Raw genomic sequence first — 20,715 nt, forward strand, 5'->3', positions numbered from 1 at the left:
CAAGATATTAAATTAAAAAACCATTTTCTCTGCTCATTCTGGTAATGCCATAACTGTCCCAAGCCTTTCCCTGGTGTCCTACCTTTTATACCAAGTTGCCAAAAGTAATAGGATCTGCTCTCAGCAGGAGCGTCTAGCCAATCAAAATAAAATCTCTCTTGCAGACTCCTACAAGGGGTTGGCTAGCTTTGAGTATAATTAACAGGAGATGGTGAGACATTGTTTTTCAGACAAGGGAGAGGATAGTTTTCTTAACTCTGAAGTAAGCTCTGAAGTATTTTCCACACCAAGAAGAAAACATAAATGAGGATGGTCACTTCGCACGTGTGTCAAAGAAGGTTTCCCTTACTATACCACAATGCATTTTGAAAGATTCATCATATCATTTTGTGTCTGTTTGTGTGGGTATATGCGTGTCTGTCAGTGTGTGCGTGTGTCAGGACCCTGAAGGCAGAGGTGTTGGAGCTGGAGTCATAGGTGGTTGTGAGATGCCTCATGGGTGCTGGGATTTGAACTTGAGTCTGCTGCAAGAGCATTATGCATTCTTAACTACTGAGCCATCTCTCCAGCCCAAATATTTTTTAAAGAAACTCAGTTTGCCTAATACTGCATTAACATACATTCTTGCATACATTTCTTGGATCATGATGATAAGAATGGAAGCAGAGTTGGCTTTATTTTGTAATATTACTTACTTATTTTACAGTATAGGGCATGGTTATATTCAACCCAAATAGTGAAGATGTCTGAGGTCAAGAGAAATCCCTTAGTGTCTTTGAGATTTGAACTTGGGGAGTGACAACAATGGCGGAGGGGTGGCAAGTTGTTGGTACCCCTGTGTAGTGTGCATGTGTGCCTGGCTTCCTCAGCCCCAGAGCCTGCTCCCCGCACCCACCCCCTCCTCCTCCCCACACTCTGTTTGCAGCTTCTGCAGACCAGTCAGAATTGCTTTGCTTTGTTCATAATTGATTTTTGTTGTTGTTTTGTGGGAGTGTATGCTACAAATGATACTTGAAACCTCGAGGCAGTGTAGCTCACAAAGAGTGGGAGGAGAAACCAAGGATTAGTGCTTTGTGTACCCTGTTTGAGGATGCCTTTGCTGTTTGACCCTTGGTAGTAGTTGATGGATTACACGTACATCTCTGCCGTCTTCCAGGTGGATTTGAGCACGTGACTTTAAAATGATGGAGAGACCCGATTCTGTTCACAGTAGTGAAAGTGTTTAAGTATCTAGGATGCTTTGCCAGCAGGTGAACTCATACTGCTCTCATTTTCTTCCAGATTCATGAAAAACTTCTCTACTATGAGAAGCAGAGCCCGGTGCCCATTCTCCATGGTGCGGCAGCCTTGGCTGATGATGTAAGTGTGCCTTTCTGGGTTTGTAGGATGTATTAGCCACGTACCTGCCCCACGTGGGACCCACCCCTTTGTAGACAGATGTGTGTGTTCCTTTGAGTGAAAACTAGAAGTCACAAATGTTTCCCAAATCCCTGTCATCGCCAAGCTTTGCTGATGCTGTGTGGATTTCTATCTACTTTCTTTTTCTAAAATTATGCATAAAGCTACCCTGGTATTATGCCTTGGTGACTATGTAATAGAAATTGTAGGCTTCAAATTCTATACAGAGAAAAACTGCCTGGCATCAGTGTTCTGTGAAAGTCACACAAGGGGAATGCTTTGGAGAAATGAAGACAAATGAGATAGTTACATTGCTGACAGTACCAAAAATGACAGATACTAGGGTAGGAATTGGGCATATTAAACCCATAAAAGGCAGAATTGTTTTTTAAAATGGATTATGGAGTATAGTAATGATTTATGGATATTAGACCATTCCAAATTACATTCATAACCAAAAAATAAATTTTAGAAGCATTTGGCATTGATGGAGTAGTTAATTTCCTGTCGCTATAATTTTATTTTAAGCCTGGGGAAGGAGAGCTCACTTGCTGATTCTTACTGTTAACTTTAAGCCTTGGATGAATTGGGAACACACCTGGATAAACTGTAAGGGCGCAGAGCTAGACAGGAGTGTGCTGGTGTGCGGGAGGGATTGCTCTAGCTTCTTCGTTGCTCTTGAGTTGTGCGTTGTGTAAAACAAACTATCATTCAGTGTTGCGGAATGCCAGGGCCCCTATATAATAAACAGATCGACCATCTTCCAAAGTTGATTTTATATCCTAATATGTAAAATAAAGCCCCTTTCACTAACACCCAAGTTGAGGCTGAGTAGCCCCAGGCATGTCCTTTTGTGTTTCTCTGCAGACATGAGTGTGTTTTAGCACGTGTCCTATAAAGAAACGTACAGCACAGAACCCAGACTTTTAAAAGGTGAATAAAGGTATAAAGGGAGTGGTATGAGCTGCTGCAGTTGAAACTTGAAAGAGCCTTAAGAACCAGCTTGAAAACAGAGTGTAGAGAGGGCTTGAGAATACCTGTTTGGAAATTAATAGCAAATTATAACATCTTTTAAAGATTTATTTTTACCATTTTTTTTTATTTGTGTGTGTGTTGTTCATCTCTGTGTGTGTGTGTGTGTGTGTGTGTGTGTGTGTGTGTGTGTGTGTGTGTGTGTGTGCGCGCGCGCAGACCAGAAGAGGGTATCTGATCCCCTGAGCTGGAGTTACAAGAGGTAGTGAGCTGCCTGATAGGGTGCTGGGAAACCAAACTCAGGTCTCTAGAAGAGCAATCGACACTCTTAACTGCTGAGCCTTCTCTCCAATTAAAAGAATCTAAAGCAGGGGATATTCCTCAGCACCAGAGTGTGTCACAAACAGGTGAGATGCCACAGATTCAGAATCTCCAGAAATAAACACACATTAGAATCAGCGAAATTATGATAAACCATGATGTTTAATTCACTGGAGTAGCAGATCTAAATGTTAAAACACATGTAAATAATGAGTGAAGAGCTGTTTTTATAGGGTAAAAATTATGTTAAAATTTTGTATATTGAAGTCTATTTTATAGAGTAATGGATGGATATATTAATTTCCTCTGACTTCACCTTCTGTATAGTCTATATATTGTACCTCTTCCATAAACAGGAGCCACTTTGTCCTGACTGATCGTTGCATCGTGGGGACAATAGCAGTTCCATGCTGTGTTCTAAAAAGAGATATTGAATATAAATTCTAATAACACACCATATATTTCATAATTCTAATCTTTTTTGTCCTATTTGAATCAAGTTGTGCGTGCGTGCGTGCGTGCGTGCGTGCGTGCGTGTGTGTGTGTGTGTGTGTGTGTGTGTGTGTGTGCCTTATAGCCTAAAATTGACTAGGAATCTTGCTGGGAAGTTCTCTTTTGACATTTTACCTGGTTTGTAATTGTCAAATGGTAATTGTATATATTTATGGGAGGTGGTTTAGTACCTTTGCACACACATACACATTTCATAAGGATCAACTCAAGGTAGTTAGCTTGTTTGCCACCTCAACATACTTCTTTATGGTGAGAACATTACACACCTCTTAGAGGATAGCAAGAGTCAGGTTCAAAATTCCAGTCGTTTCTTTTGGACCAACAAGTAGACATTCTTGATCATTACAATAAAGTAGCGCTGGCATTGTTGGTCCCAGAGCAGTTGCCGAACTGTTATGGGTTCATGATGAACTTGGCTCATATTCAACAGACTTTGGAGACCGTGTTCAGAAACATAGTAAAAGCTGCAGGCTGTTGACTCTGTTAGGAGCATTCGAGTTCTTTTTACCCCAGCTCCAAACAGTACAACTACTGAGGGTTTCTGGAAGTCCTGAGGATTTCACCACCTCATTCAGAAGCTGTCTTTTTTGCTTTTTTGTACACTGTCAAAGCTGATCCAGGCCCTTTTACAAATGGCCCTTTGTCTGTGTGCAGAAGACCATTCACGCAGATGAAGTGCTGGGATTTGCTCTCCTGGCAGAAAGTCAGAAGGTGAAATGGCTGATGGGATTACTCCAGTTGTACTCAGCCTAGGCTTGGATCTGGTCTGCTGTGGGCCTGGAAGGAAGAGCACAGGTTGATGGCCTGCTTCATTTTGTGCTGACTTATCCTATAGCTCTGGAAAGCAATGGCTTTGAGCAGACCGCATTCAGTTGTGACACAGCGAACCTTATGGTATTCTGTGAACTGTTATTCACATTGGTGTAATCTCCCCTGCAGCTGGCTGAGGAGCTACAGAACAAGCCGCTAAACAGTGAGTTCAGAGAGCTGCTGAAACTGCTGTCAAAACCCAACGTGAAGGTGAGAGCATGCTGCGCCTGTAGTGTACGCCTTCTCACAGGCTGCTCACGGGGCTTGTGGGCGAGTTGCTTCATGCTTGCATCTTCAAGTCAGTGTTCATTCAAACAGTGTGCAGTGTCCTGGCACCCCAAACCATTTTCAAGGAAACAGAACTGAGCTTCTTAAAGATTATGATGAAGTGCTTAGCTGTACAGAACCAAAACTGCAAGCCAGAATCAGATTTAAAAAGTTTGATTTACTTTGAAAGTCAGGTTTCCATTGTAGTGTGTGCAGAACACAGACCCTGTGGTGACTTGGGCCTGGGTTATTCATTCTCCTCGGCTAACTGCAGACAGGTGCTTCTCTACAGGAGGACTTCAGCATTTCTAGCCCCCCCTTCTTAGCACCTCCCACTCCTTGTTCTTCCTGGTACATGTTTCATGATGCCATTCTGTGTTACAGAGCAGAGCAGTTTTCAAGTATAGAATAATTAGGGCGCATCTGTGGCCAGACCTCGCTTCTCATGTCTTCATTACTTCTCAATTTTATCACTAGTCCGTCCTCCAGGTGGGATGTGTAGAGAAGGTGATTTGCAGTTGGCCTTCTCTTGTTCTAAGGTTGTGAATGCACAAAATCTGATCATGTAAAGTCCTGTAATGTATTCATTTTGGATACAACACTATTACCATTGTCTCATCTGAATTCTGTAATTAAATTGTGGGTTATTTTGTGATGATTACTGATGATGATAGGATATTGAGTGAGATTCTTTTTCTTTTTAAATATTTTTATTAATTCTTTGAGAATTTCAAAGAATGTATTTTGATCACCTTCTCCAAGGTGAAAACCCTGATTTTACTTTTCTGGGAAAAAATGTCTTTTGAATCCATGCTCTACTTACTCTTACATTTACATTAAAAAAAAAAAACCACAGTGTTCAATCAGAGTTTAAGTAAAATATGCATAAACTATAATGTCTAATCCCTAGAGAAAATGTACGAATATATGACTATAATGAATAAATGAACTATAAATGGTACCACAAGCCTAATTGAGGTTTTTTTGTTACTGGTTTTTGCTTTGTGGTTTCTCTGTGTAGCTTTGAAGCCTATCCTGGACCTCACTCTGTAGACCAGGCTGGCTCTGAACTCACAGAGATCCGCCTGCCTCTGCCTCCCGAGTGCTGGGATTAAAGGCGAGCACCACCACCTCCTGGCAGCCTAATTGATTTGTAGTAGCTCAGGAAGTTAAATTTTAACTCCAAAGCAGGATAAGATTGGAGCAAATGTTGCTTGATGTTAAGGTGCTTCAGGAAGGAGGTTTGCAGACAGACTGTGCTTCCCTTGGTTTTTATTCTGCCTTTCAGAAATCACTGTCAGCCGTGGCAGGGTGTGGTGAGCTGTGTGAAGCCGGTTAAATTCACCAGTGAGACTGTTGTCTTGGCTCAGAAATACTAAGAAGTTGAAAGCAATGTTCCAGATGAAAAATAAGCAATGTTTCAGATGAAAAATAAAAGATTTGCTATTCCAGCCAATAGTGTTTGAAGTAAAGTTAGGTAATAATACAGACGTTGTTCTGGGCAGAAAATGACATTTGGTTCAAAAGTCAAGTGTTATTCAATGGCATAGTGAATATCTGTGGATGTCATAGTGATTGAGTAATTAAACTTCATCATGTGAAAAATATGTTAGGTGGATAATCTCTTTAGTTTTATGTTTATATTCAGTATGACCAAAAACTGGATGTAAGGTTAGCATGAAAGATACATTTTCAAGAAGTGCACATGGAGAATGGATGGGAGCCAGACATGGTGTTTCAGTGAGCAGCCTCACTCTGCAGCCAGTCAGGCTTGTGAAGAGAGTATCTTTCTTCTGTTGTTGTCCTAACATTTGACATTAGTCTCCTTAAAGGAATTTATATAATTATCCCCCCTTGGCTGTTACTTTTATGGGTAATTCTTTTAAAACGCATATCTTTAAAACAAATTTCAGGTTTTTAAGAATATACCCACTTAATTCTATTATCTTGGGAAGCAAGATAAATAGAATACAACATGCAATTCTGATATAATGTAAACATGTTTTTAGTGGATGAAGGGAATTACTTAATTTTAAAGTGCTCTTCTATTTCAACTAATTGACAGTACTGAGGAGAAATCTGAGATATACGGCCAGAATAGTAAGACTTTTTTTCTAAAACATCCTAAGATCCATGAAATCAAATATATGGTCACTATAGAATAATATATAGACCTCAAAGGTTTGCCACGTTTTTCTTGGGTAAGTTTTATAGCTTATCTTTGGTAATTTGCAAATGAAATGAGATACATCTTCTACTATTGTTTGTTAGAAATCTGTTTAATGCCTGTTCTGTGCCAAAACCTCTGGGATAACTTGTAGAGGTACAATTTTGTCAAATAATGAAGGTGGTAGGAGAGGTGCCCACTGAGCAAAGAAACACAGCAGATGATGTGGAATGACAGAAATGCATATTTGGGTTGAAGAAGTGGCTTGTTGGGTGAGCCTGAGGTAGTCAGAAAAGGGCAGAGAAGTCCATAATGGATGGGGGGTGAAGAGTAAATGCTTTAGGTAAAGGTAAGAGTTGAATAGTGCATGGGGTCTTAAGAAAAAGTTTTAAAGCTTAAAGCTACAACATGAGAACCATTGGCCAGACAGCACTGTGTGCTAGAGGACAGGCAAGAGCTTGAAGCTGAGCTTGCCCACTGTAGATTGCAATTCCAGTGTTGTTTTTAATGGTCTTTCTTTTACCATCAGTAGCTACATTATTAGGGAGATGAGTGGCACAACCACCCTAGTTGTTAGCATTTTAAGAAATTTGGATTTCATTCTGAGTGCAGGGGAAACCATTCAAAGGGGTTTAAGTAGAAAAGTGACAGGGTCCTTCCACATGTTGAGTGCAAGAGGTAACAAAAGTCCCACTGCTGAGGGGAGCCAACTGGGAGTCTTGAAAGGACTCAAGTGCATCATGTTTGTGGCCCTGGTTGAGAAAGGGCGTGGGACATTTTTGAACTATAACTCAATACATAATGTTAGGATAAATGGATAAGCAGATACAAAAGTAAAAAAAAAAAAAAATCCATGCTACAATGAATTCCAAATGGATTCAAAGTTGGAGGGAGGGAGAGAGAAAGAGAGGGAGAGATGGAGGGGGAGAGAGAGAGAAGTTCAGTGGAAGCATATTTGCCTAGTGACTTTGTGTTTTGGGGGTTGATACCTTGCAATAGGTATGAACACACACACACACACACACACACACACACACACACACACACACATTTGCAGGGAAATGTTAGTTATAGAGTCACAGAACAGAGAAGTAGTCTCAAGGAAAGACACATAGGCAGGCAGGCAGACAGACACGCATACTCAGAGAAGAGCAGTTTTTCAAACATGATGAATAATACATTATACAAATGATTCCAATATGTATCCTTAGTGAGATAGAAGGGTTGTTAATTACTTACCTCTGTCTCTAGCATGGGGCTTACCTCATGGGAAGTTTCAGGTAATTTAAAGTCAGTAAAAATTATGCAGTGTTGGAATTTTTATTTCTTGGGAGTACTTTTGTAAGTCTCCCTCTCCCCGTGTATGTGTGTGTTCATTTATATGTGTATATTTATTTGTATGAAGGTCTGTACTGGCTAGTTTTGTGTGTCAGCTTGTCAATGGCTAGAGTCATCAGAGAGAAAAGAGCCTCAGTTGAGGAAATGCCCTCTCCTTGAGATCCAGCTGAAAGGCATTTTCTCAATTAGTGATCAGTGGGGAAGGGTGTAGCCCATTATGAGTGGTGCCAGCCCTGGGCTGGAGGTCTGGGTTCTATAAAGAAGCAGATTGACCCAGTGCACATACTGTGCACCCCCACCCCATTTCAGTGCCAGCATGGCTGCTGGGCCTTGCCCCCAACTCTAGTGGAATTCTGCTGTTCTGATGCAGTCCCCACCATCCATTGACCAGATGAGTGACCACTTCTGCCAGCTGAACTGCTGCCACACACTGGATGTGTTCCCCTAAGACCCAGCCCCACCCACCTCATCATTCTCTTCATAGCTAGCCCTTCCCTACAACCCCTGCAGATTCCATAGGCCCAGGTACAGCCCACAGCAGTCATAAGATTATCACCTCCTCCACTGGGCTCCATTTCTAGTCTACAACTACAGAAGGAGACTTTTTCTTTACACAAGACCAGGTTGGATCTAGGCCCTCAAGGCTCCAAAGACTTCAGAAGAGTCACCATACTAGATCTGAAGGCTTGCTAGTTACCAGAACCCTTGACCATCTAGGCCAGAAGACAAGAGAGGAAACAGAAAAACAAGGAACAAAACACCCTTCCAACAAAGATAAATGCAAGAATCACACCTAGACCTATAATAATCCCAAATTCAGATGCCTAAATGCCATTGTAAGAACACATTCAATGACAAGGGCAATCTGACACCACCATAACACAGCAAGGCCTGAACATCCCAACACACCTGAAGCACAAGAAAACAAACTTAAAAATAACTTTATGAAGATGACAGAGGCCCTTAAAGAGGAAATGAGAAATTGTCTTTTTTTACTATGTTAATCCTACCTAACCAAGAGCATGGGAGATCTTTCCATTTTCTGGTATCTTCTTTAATTTCTTTCTTTAGAGTCACAAATTCTTATTATATAGGTCTTTTACTTGTTTGGTAAGTGTTACACCAAGATACTTTATGTTGCTTGTGGCTATTGTAAAGGGTGATGTTTCTCTGATTTCTTTCTCTGTCTCTTTGTCATCTGAAAAAAGTAGGGCTACTGATTTTTTTGAATTTATCTTGTATCCTACTAGTTTGCTGAAGGTGTTTATCAGCTGTAGGAGTTCCCTGGTAGAGTTTATTGGGTCGCTTATGTAAACTATCATATCATCTGCAAATAGAGACAGTTTGACTTCTTCCTTTCCAATTTGGATCCCTTTGATCTCCTTTTGTTGTCTTATAGCATTAGCTAGAACTTCTAGTACGATATTGAAGAGATATGGAGAGAGAGGACAGCCTTGTCTTGTTCCTGATTTTAGAGGAATTGGCTTAAGTTTCTCTCCATTCAGTTTGATGTTGGCAGTTGGTTTGCTGTATATTGCTCTTATTATGTTTAGGTATGTTCCTGTTATCCCTCACCTCTCCAAGACCTTTATCATGAAAGGGTGTTGAATTTTGTCAAAGGCTTTTTCCGCATCTAGGGAGATAATCATATGGTTTTTCTTTTTCTGTTTGTTTATATGGTGGATCATGTTGATAGATTTTTGTATGTTAAACCATCCCTGCATTCCAGGTATGGAGCCTACTTGGTCATGGTGGATGATTTCTCTGATGTATTCTTGAATTCGGTTTGCCAGTATTTTATTGAGTATTTTTGCATCGATGTTCATCAGGGATATTGGTCTGTAGTTTTCTTTCTTAGTTGTGTCTTTGTGAGGTTTGGGTCCCAAAGTTATTGTGGCCTCATAAAAAGAGTTTGGCAATGAACCTTCTGTTTCTATCTTGTGGAACAGTTTGAGGAGTAGTGGTATTAGTTCTTCCTTGAATGTCTGGTAGAATTCTGCACTGAATCCATCTGGCCCTGGACTTTTTTTTGGTTGGAAGGCTTTCGATGACTGCTTCTATTTCATTGCAGGTTATAGGTCTATTTAAGTTGTTTGTCTGTTCTTGATTTAATTTTGGTAAGTGATAGTTATCCCAAAACTTGTCTATTTCCTTTGAATTTTCAATTTTTGTGGAATACAGGTTTTCAAAGTATGACCTGAAAATTGTCTGGATTTCCTCTGTGTCTGTTGTTATGTTCCCCATTTCGTTTCTGATTTTGTTAATTTGCATGTTCTGTCTCTGCTTTTTCGTTAATTTGGATAAAGGTTTGTCTATCTTGTTGATTTTCTCAAAAAACCAACTCTTTGTTGCATTGATTTTTTTGTATTGTTTTCCTGGTTTCTATTTTGTTGATTTCAGCCCTCAAGTTGATTATTTCCTGGCGTCTACTCCTGCGGGGTGAATTCGCTTCTCTCTGTTCTAAGATTTTCAGTTGGGCTGTTAATTCTCTTATGTGACTATCCTCTGTTTTCTTCATATGGGCACTTACTGCAATGAACTTCCCTCGTAGCACTGCTTTCAAGGTGTCCCAGAAGTTCGGGTATGTTGTATCCTCATTCTCATTGAATATTAGAAAGTCTTTAATTTCTTTATTTCTTCTTTGACCCAGGAGTGGTGCAATTGCACATTGTTCAGTTTCCATGAGTTTGCAGGTTTTCTGCTATTTGTGTTGTTGTTGAATTCCAATTTTAAAGCATGGTGGTCCGATAAGAAGAAATTGAGGAAAGACAAAAAAAAAAAAAAATTGGAAGAAATCAATAAGTCCCTTAAAGAATCCCAAGAAAGCCAAGAAAAACAAACAAAAATACTAATGGGAAAGAAATCGTTCAAGACTTGAAAGTGGAAATAGAAGCAATAAAGAAAATGAAAACTGAGGGAATTCTAGAAATGGAAAATCTGGGTAAGTAAACAGGAACTACAGATGCAAGCATCACCAACAGGATAAACAGATGGAAGAGAGAATCTCAGGTATTGGAGATATGATAGAGGAAGTAGAATCATTGGCCAAAGAAAATGAAATGTTAAATCTAAAACATTCCTAACACAAAACATCTAGGAAATCAGGGACACCATGAACAAACCAAACCTACTGGGCCAAGGAAGAATAAAGAAAAAATTAAATACCCCCTAGAATTCAATGAAAATGAATGCACATTATACCTAAACTTATGGGACACAGTGAAAGCATTGCTAAGAGAAAAGTTCGTAGCACTAAGTGTCTGGATGAAGAATTTGTAGAAATCTCCTATTATCGATTTAAAGCATACCTGAAACCTTTGGGAACAAAAACAGATACAACCAGGAGTAGCTGGCAGGAGAAAATCAAATCACACTGAGGGCTAAACTCAACAAAACAGAAACAAAGAGTTGGTTCTTTGAAAAAATCAACAACATAGACAAACCCTTATCCAAATGACCCAAAAGACAGACAGATTATCCAAATTAACAAAAACAGAAATGAAAAGGGGACATAACAATAGACATTGAGGAAATCCAGACAATCATTAGGTCATACTTCAAAAACCTTTACTCCCCAAAACAGGAAAATCTAGAAGAAACAAATTTCTTGATAGTTACCACATACTACAATTAAATCAAGACCAGATAAACAATAGCGGTCCTATAACCTCTAAGGAAATAAAAGCAGTCATTAAAATCTCCAAGCCCCCCCCCCCAAAAAAAAAAAGCAAAGCCCAGGGCCAGATGGTTTCAATGCAGAATTCTTCCAGACTTTCAAAGAACTAATACCAATACTCCTCAAATTATTCCATACAATAGAAACAGAAGGAACATTGTCAAAGTCTTTTTATGAGGCTATCGCCACCATTATATCCAAACCACACAAAGACTCAACAAAGAAAGAGAATTACAGACCGATTTCCCCCATGAACATTGAGGCAAAACTACCCAATAAAATACTGGCAAACCAAATCCAACAACACATCAAAAAGATCATCCATTATGATCAAGTAATCTTCATCCCAGAGATGCAAGACTGGTTCAACATACAAAAATCTATTAATGTGATCCACTATATAAAGAAACTGAAAGAAAAAAAAAACACATGATCATTAGATGATGAAAAAGCCTTTGACAAAAGTCAACACCCCTTTATGATAAAAGTCTTGGAGAGATCAGGGATACAAGGGACATAACTAAACATAATAAAAGCTGACAGCTAACATCAAATTAAATGGAGAGACACTCAAAGCAATTCTACTAAAACCAGGAAAAAGACAAGGCTGTCAAATAGTTTTTTAATGTAAACATTAAAATTCAAAATTATGCAAAAATCAAGAGACAAGACTGTCCACTCTCTCCTTATTTATTCAATATTTTATTTGAACTACTAACTAGAATGAAAAGACAACAAAAGGAGAATTAAGGGGATACAAGGAAAGAAAGAAGTCAAAGTATTGCTATTTGCTTATGATATGCTAGTATACTTAAGTGACCCCAAAAATTCTATGAGAGAACTCCTACAGTTGATTAACACTTTTAGTAAAGTGGCAGGATACAAGATTAACTCCAGTCAGTAGCCTCCTATATATAGATGATAAATGGGCTGAGAAAGAAATCACAGTAGCCACAAACAACATACAATATCTTGGGGTAACTCTAACCAAACAAGTGAAAGACCTATATGACAAGAACTTTAAGTCTTTAAAGAAAGAAATGAAGAAGATACCAGACAATGGAAAGATCTCCCATGGTCTTAGATAGGTAGGATCAGCATAGTAAACATGTCAATCTTACCAAAAGCAATGTACAGATCAATGCAATGCCCATCAAAATCCCAACACAGTTCTTTACAGACCTTGAAAGAACAATACTGAACTTCATATGGAAAAACAAAAAACCCAGGATAGCTAAAACAATCCTGTCAGTGCAGGTGTGGATGATCCAGCCCCAAAGTAGTAGGCTGAAATGGGAAAGCTGACCCCGTTTCTCCTCTGTCTTGTGGAAGCATGGACAAGGAAAACCTGCCACCGTACACACCCATCAATGCCTGGGATGGGAGAGCTGGCCCTGGTCACAAGAGTGGGAGAGCCATCCCTCACCCCCACCAGCTGCAACACTTGGGAGAGCAGGCCCTGCCTATTACCTGGGCAGCAAAAAGAGCCAACCCTGTTAACACAAGTGTGGTTGAGCCAACCTCAAAATTGTGAACATGGGAGAGCTGCCCCCATTACGCATCTGTCTTGTGGCTGCATGGGCTGGGGGAGGAGGGAGTAGTTGCCTTCCTATCTGTATGTCAACTCTTGGGGCGGTGGGAGAGCTGGCCCTGTGGTCATAAGAGCAGGAGAGCCCATCCTATTAGCACAGGTGTGGGTGAGACAGCCACAGAGTTGTAAACATGGGACAGCTGTACCCAGTTCTCATCTGGTTGACCAACCCTACAGCCCAGGCCCAGGCCCAGGGTTATGACTTAGCCCACCCCAACATCCACCACATTATGACCTGCTGGAGCATGCGAAGGAACCTGACAGGTGGACCCAAAGCTTCAGGATCTCCACAACACAGGGCAACACCAGGGTATCCAGGAAGAGTCTGAGTGAGGACCCAGCAATGATGCTGTAGTAGAAGCCTCAAAACAGACCAGTGATTCCTTGCAATGAACACTTGCAAGTAAAGAATATATAGACAAAGGGGTTTATGGCATGACTTACTGTGTCACACTGCAGACTCTATGATGAGATTTTTAGTTTTTTTTTTTTTTTTTTTTTTTTTTTGAATTTTTTCCCTTTTTTCTCTAAATTTTGTTTTATGGGGGCAGAGGTGCAGGAGCAGAGGGAAGATACAAAGGGAAAGGGAAATTAATGGGATCAGGATACATGATGTAAAAAACACATAGAACAAATATTAACATTTAAAAATAGTAAAAATAATAATATTCATTATCTAAAAAACAAAAGAAAGCAGGCTGAGAAAGCCAGTAAGCTGCACTCCTCCATGGCCTCTGCATCAGCTCCTGCCTCTAGGATCCTGCCCTGTTTGAGTTCCTGTCCTGACTTCCTTCAGTGGTGAACAGCAACGTGGAAGTTTAAGACACATAAGCCCTTTCCTCCCTAGCTTGCCTTTTGATGATAGTGTTTTGTTACAGTGACTAAGACAAGCTCTTAGGGCAGAGGCTTGGTTGCTGCTTTGTAGACCAGGCTAGCTGAATCCTGACTACACCACCTCATCATAGCAGTGCTAGAATTACGGAAGCCAACTACCCTGCCTGGTTTACATGGGTTCTGGGGAGTCAGGTCCTAATATTTTTACAACATGTGCTTTATCCATTGAAACTTCTCCCCCATTCCATTCCACTCTTTTTATCTGCCCATATAATTAAACATTTTATTCATATTATTGGTATTCCAAGATTGTAACCTCTTCATTTCCCCTTTTGTAATCTCTTGCTTCTGAAGAGTTGTCACTTTCTTCTATGACACATGGCTGTAAGCCTTTAATACTTAGGGAATGACTTGTTATTCTGCAGCATTAACTTGAGGACTGTCAAAAAACCTTGAAGATCATCTGTTCTATTAGCATCTAAAAATTATACCCAAAATGAATACAGAAACACTTTTAAGAACTTACAGTATAGGAGGAGCAGTATAATGTATGAAAGAGACATTAGAAGGGTGAAAGGGTGAAGGTCATGAGTAGCCAGGTGTTTGCAGCCATGTATGTGGGCAGGATCAGTAGAGTTGCCTTGCTCATGGGCACTGATGGATGGATGCTTTCAGGATGCAGAGGCAGCCATTAGTGAATACAAACTACTACACATACATGGCTCTAGTAAAGGCAAGTTAACCTTCATCATCCCGGTACTCATTTTGATAAAACAGTGATGTGATAGTCTTTCTCAAACATAGTATCATAATTTAATGTGTTAGGAAACATTTGACAGATGAAAAAAAAAAAGCTAAAATAAAAAATGACTTATTTCAGCTTTCCAGAACATCTGCTTACCAGAATTTACTCATTGTGTGAGCCTGAAGAATGGATGAGGCTTCATTAAAGGAAGCTGGAAGAAAAGCTGAGCTCTATTCTGGAGGGATAAATCAGTGTCCCTCATCCTGATGAGCAAGCACTTAATTCTGTGCACCTGACAGATGCTCAGCTTAGCATTGACTCCAGGGGTCCACAGAGGTGGGGAGTTACAGGCCTGGTGTTCAATTTCCTGCAGATGCTTCTGGGCAACAGGTAAAGCTATCAGCTGTGAATGGTGGTTATGGCACATGGAAATACAGCTTTTGTTCTAAAGGTCTGCCTTGTGAGAGGAAAATCTGTATGCTGAAGAATAAAATCACCCCAGTGAAGACAGGAAAATGGAATGCCAAATGACTTCTCATTGTCCAAACTACAAAATGTTGCCATGCAACAATATTCCTAAAGCAAAGCTGCAAGCAAGATAAACTTGAAATCTACAAAATACTGTTGAAATTTAGACACGGAAATGAGTCCAAGGCCAAGAAGATAAATAACTGCTGTTCCTAATATCATCTGTAATGGCATTACTACTATATTATTTTAAAGTGTTCTAATTAGCCATCTGTTGTTTTCACCATGTGGGATATAGTTGACAAAGACATTGAGATAGTGGTCATTTCGTTGCTGGTGACCTTCTCTGCTCTACCTGGATCATCATCTTCCTCCCATCTAAAAGATTCCATATAACATTTTTTCCAAAGCAGGTCTGCTGGTGACACATTAAAAACACCCCATCTCATTGAAAAGTCTTCTCTGCTAAAAGATATCTTTGCTGGATATAGAATGCTAGCTTGACAGAATTCTTTTCAGGTATTTTAAAGATGCTGCTCTGTTGTTTTGTGGATTATCTTATTTATGTCCAATGGAATTCACTTTCATCTTTATTCTTTCATATATAATGTGTTGTTTAACCTTGAAGGAGCAAGAATGGGTTTGAACTCTCTGACCTAAAGTCAAGATGGAAAGGAGTCAATAATGATGGACTCAGACACTAGAACCCATGTAAAGCCAGGCCTGGTAATGTGTTGCAGTCACAGTGCTCTCACATGGAGGTAGGAGGCATGGACAGGAGCATCTTCAGAGGCTGGTACACCAGCTAGGTTGATGTACATACACAGCAGGAAAACAAATCGTTGTGTCTAGCAAGGTGGAAGGCAGTGACTGACACCAATATAAACATGTGCTGTGGTGTATATGTCTGCACATACACTCATCATACATACAAACACATACAAAGATAAAAGTGAACATGCTTTTAAAATAAGTCAAGGAGCATCTTTCTATACTGAATGTTTTGATCAGGCCTCTTTGAAAACGAACTATTTAAGATGAATAAAGGAGGCTGTGATAGATGCTTGGGAAAACTTTAAGAGCATGCTAGAGTAGATTCATCTCAGAATATGAGGCATCCATAGATGAGTTCTGAACAGCCAGCAGTCATACTGGCTACACAGTGAACTGTACATTTCAAAGTACAGTGACAGTGGGTGCAGCTGCACTACACAAAGCTATTACAAGTCTTTTGTAAGCATGGCAATGGTGATCTGGAGTTGTTTGTTCCAGCTATTCTCTAGGGTGTTGTAGCATGACAGAAGCCATAGATAATACAAGAACTCACTAGTATGACAGTTCCTATCAAACTTCACAGAAGCAGGTGGTATCATTTGTTCTTTGAATTGGATTAGAATATATTTTAAATATATTTGGGGAGTATTAAGAGTGGGTATTAAGAGCGGGTTTTCCAGCCTGGTCCCGCGGCCGCGCCAGCCCCAAATAACACACAGTGATGCTGTATTAGATATAAAGCTGTTGGCCTGTTACTAGCATTTCTTATTGGCTGGCTCTGTCTTAAATATTAACCCATTTCTATTAATCTAAGTATTTCCACGTGGTCTTATTTTACCGGAGGGCCCAGAGTTCTACCCTGTTGGTCCTACATCTTGAAACTCTTTCCTACTACTTCCTGAATCCTCCTTGTCTTGTAGTCCTGCCTATCTTGCTTTCCTATTGGCCAACAGTGCTTTATTCATTAACCAATAAGAGAAACATATTTATAGAATGACATCTCCCATTGGGATATAGTAAACTATATGGGATATGGTAAACTACTCCGTTGGGACTGGAGTAGAGAGTCAAGTACGGATAGTGCAGTGAATGAGTGAGACATCTCAAATGCATTAATCCGAAATAGGAAATACTAAGTTTCAGCATTTTCTCTTCTCTTTAATCTATATGAGAAAATATTATAAAATACTTTTATTCTTTTATATATGTGTAAAACACTAAAAATTATCAGAAACCAGTAAATAATGACATTGACAGGAGGAAAATTTATATATATGAGAAAAATATACACTTGATATATATGAATAATTGAATATATGAGAAAATGCACACCATATACGTATATACATATATATATATATATGCACACATGAAAGAGAGAGAGGATATTGTGCATGGAGAGATGACCTCGAAAGTCTGATTTTTCTTCCCTCACATCCTAGGTGCTGGAATTATAGACATGTACCACCAAACCTAGTTCATACAATGTTTGGGAGCCATCTCAGGGCTTCATCTAAGCAAGCACTGAGTCACATCCACAACACAGGAAAATATTTAAAAAAAAATTATGGCTCGGTTGTTTCATGAATGTGAGGACCAGGGTTTGGATCAAAAGTATTGTAAAAGGTGTGGCAGTCCTGTGTAATCCCATCACAAGGGAAGTAGAAAAGAGACACCCCCCCCCTCAGGAAGCTGGCTAGCCAGCCTAGCTGAAACACTGATAAGCCTTCCCTCTACACAATATGGTAGAGAGAGATGAAAGAAGACTCATCATATTAACCTTAGACCTCCACATACATACAGGTGCACCCATGGTCCATGTGCACTCGCACATATATACACAAAATGCATATATTTATGTTACACAGCCATACACAACACATATGAATGTTTTTAAATATTAAAGACAAAATGTGCAGTATCTCAAGCTTCTATTGGCTTATTGTCAGTGTGTCATTTTTTTTCCTCTAAAAGTAATACCCCTGACCTTTGCCTCATCTGCTACCATGTTGGGATTACTAGAGAATATACAGGTTATAAGAAATTAAATGCATATTGTCATCATATGTCAGTGGTACCGGAAGAGGAGGTGCAGGTGCAACTAAGTAGGTCTGCCTTCTGTAATCCCACAGGACTTGCCCCACCCCCACTGCCTGAGCCAAAAGAGGCCCTGCTTCAAATGGTTCCCTTACTTATGTTAGTATGCCACCAGGGTAATCCTATTTTGGTTGTTTTGGGATAATCCTTTTGTACACTGTGAGAATGTGTCTTTGCCAAGATTTGCCTTCTGATTGATAGAAACAGGTTAATTTAGTTTTTAAGAGCTAGTTGGAAATAAGCCTAAAGTAAGGCCAAGCTTTCATAATTAATAAGAAGTCTCCATGGTATTATTTGGGGGGTTTCTATTAATCTATGTTCTGTCAGTTTCTGTTAGTTTTTGTTGATCTATGTTCTGATAGATGGCTTTTCATCTCTCCTCCCTTCAGTATATCTGATTTGCTCCATATCTTGCTGGCTTCTCTTGCTGCCTAGATTCTAACCCTGCATTCCTCTGTCTCCTGGGAAGTCCTGCCTATCCTTTCCTGCCTAGCTATTGGCCATTCATTTCATTATTAAACCAATCAGAAGGCACCTTGGGAAAGACACACCTTCACAGTATTAAAAGAGATTATCCCACAACATTTGACTTTATTTTCACATCATTGAACTTAGGGTTTCATATCTGATGAATTCTTTATGACCTGTTGGTTGGTTTTCCAGGCTTTGCTCTCAGTACATGATACTGTAGCTCAAAAGAGTTACGATCCTGTGTTGCCTCCTATGCCCGATGATATCGATGACGAGGAAGACTCAGTGAAAATAATCCGCCTGGTCAAGAACAGAGAACCCCTGGTGAGTCTGATCTATGGTGTGCTGTCAGATGTGAGCAGATCTTGTGGGCAGCTCAGTGGGATGGGTTTCCAGCACTCACACTTGTCTTTGAGATATGCTGCTTCTGGGTCCCGACACCTTAAAACAAAGGGACATTTACATCCAGAGAATATGGCTGAGAACAACTAACAAAACTCCAAGTGAAGTAATAGCATCCCATTGTTTTTTTAATAATAATAACCTTGAAAATATAACCCACTAACATTTGTAAGAGGAAATTTAACATTTGCCAGGTGGGGCTGGTTGGAAATTAAATGATGCAGTTGAAAAATAGTGCTGTAGGCTGTTCGGAAAGCTGATTTATTTTAAAACAATGAAGAGAAATTAGCCTGACACCTAAAAGTTCACTATATAAATAGATGTTTGTTTTGGCACTGGAATTCCTGTGATGTTTGACCACATCAAGGGGCATGGGACTGGGGGAATATTGTCCCATTTGCAACCAAGGAAGTCCTGCCCTAATCCTCAACCTCTAAGTGGACTTTCCATGATTCTGCTACGGATCTCAGGCAGAAAAACTCCTAGCTTATCCAAAGAGATATTTTGTACTTCCCTCCCTTCCCCCTCTCCCCACCGTGTGTGTGTGTGTGTGTGTGTGTGTGTGTGTGTGTGTGTGTGTGTGTGTGTGCGCGTGCGCACGCCTGGGTCCTGTGGAATAGCAGCCCATGCTCTTAACCACTGAGCTGTCTCTCCAGTCCCCATCATAGGATATTATACGGATAAAATAAAGTGAGTAAGTATTCGGAAAGTAAAGCAATACTAGGTGGATAGTTTAAAGAAAAATAGTTTTGCATGAACTGAAAGATATAAGATTTCCTCAATCTTTAAATTGTGCTGAAACACTAGATGCTATGTAGCCTGAATTTTGGTACAGTGTGAGCATCCAGAGGACAGTTGACATGTCTGTTCCTCCTACCTTGTTCTTTCTCTTTGTAGTAGTTTCTGGTTTTTCCAGATAAAGGTTATTTTACATCTCTATCTTATGACACAGTTTGAAAATGTGCCTACAAATGCTTTTTTCCTCTCCCACTTTTTTTTCTTGTCTTGAAAGGGTGCTACCATTAAGAAGGATGAACAGACGGGGGCAATCATTGTGGCCCGGATCATGCGGGGAGGAGCTGCAGACAGAAGTGGTGAGTCTCTGTATTCATTGAGTAAGGACAGATTGTATAGTGTTCTGTGAGTAACAGTTCAAGTGAGTAATTAAGTGGCTAACAGTCTTTTGGTACAATATAACAGAACCAGGAACAAGACATTTTTCACTGTGTTGAAATGTAGACACCATACAAATAAATGATAGATGGCTCTCCCTCTGTGGTCTTAGCTTACACAGGCTTCCGAAGATGCTTGATCCCTCCCCACTCCACCCATATGGCTTTGGCTGTGCTAGTCAAGTGTTATACCACAGAGATACTACCCATCCTATAGAGTTATAGTATGATTTAGTGTTTCTGGTGTGAAAAAATACATACTACTAAGAGCATAAAAATTTAAAAATAAAGTTACACATTATTTTAGATTCTGGGAGAATAGCTCATTTGGAAAAGCGTTTGATATACAAGTGTGAGGACCAAGTTTAATCCAAAGCATCCATATTGAAATCCAGATGTGGTGGTATGTGCTTATCATCACAGTTCTAAGGAGTTAAGAGTCCACAGGCCAATCAGTGTAAGCATATCTTGGTACACTCCACACCAGCAGGAGACTATTCTCAACAACAAGGTAGTTCACACTTGAGGGAATGATGCCACATTTGACCACTGGCTTTTAAACATACTTGCATACATGATACACATGGCATGTACACGCTCATACCAAACAAAAGTAATAAGTAAACAATAAAAATGAATTATTTTTTAAGGCATCAGTAATGTGCATTTCTAGATAAGAGACCAAGATACTGTTATGTG

The 20,715-nt window shown here is 39.9% G+C and overlaps 1 protein-coding gene across 2 annotated transcripts in view; it reads left to right on the forward strand.

Annotated features, from left to right (window-relative positions):
* Positions 1-20,715, forward strand: part of Mpp7 (MAGUK p55 scaffold protein 7) — a 140,443-nt gene that overhangs the window by 69,426 nt on the left and 50,302 nt on the right. For both annotated transcript variants that reach the window (XM_051205611.1, XM_051205612.1), the window contains exons 3-6: positions 1,282-1,359; positions 4,144-4,224; positions 18,635-18,766; positions 19,857-19,938. In XM_051205611.1, coding sequence (XP_051061568.1) covers positions 1,282-1,359; positions 4,144-4,224; positions 18,635-18,766; positions 19,857-19,938 — 373 coding nt within the window. The remainder of the gene's footprint in view (positions 1-1,281; positions 1,360-4,143; positions 4,225-18,634; positions 18,767-19,856; positions 19,939-20,715) is intronic.

The sequence above is a fragment of the Phodopus roborovskii genome, unplaced genomic scaffold (assembly GCF_943737965.1).
Source record: "Phodopus roborovskii unplaced genomic scaffold, PHOROB, whole genome shotgun sequence".
Taxonomy (NCBI): domain Eukaryota; kingdom Metazoa; phylum Chordata; class Mammalia; order Rodentia; family Cricetidae; genus Phodopus; species Phodopus roborovskii.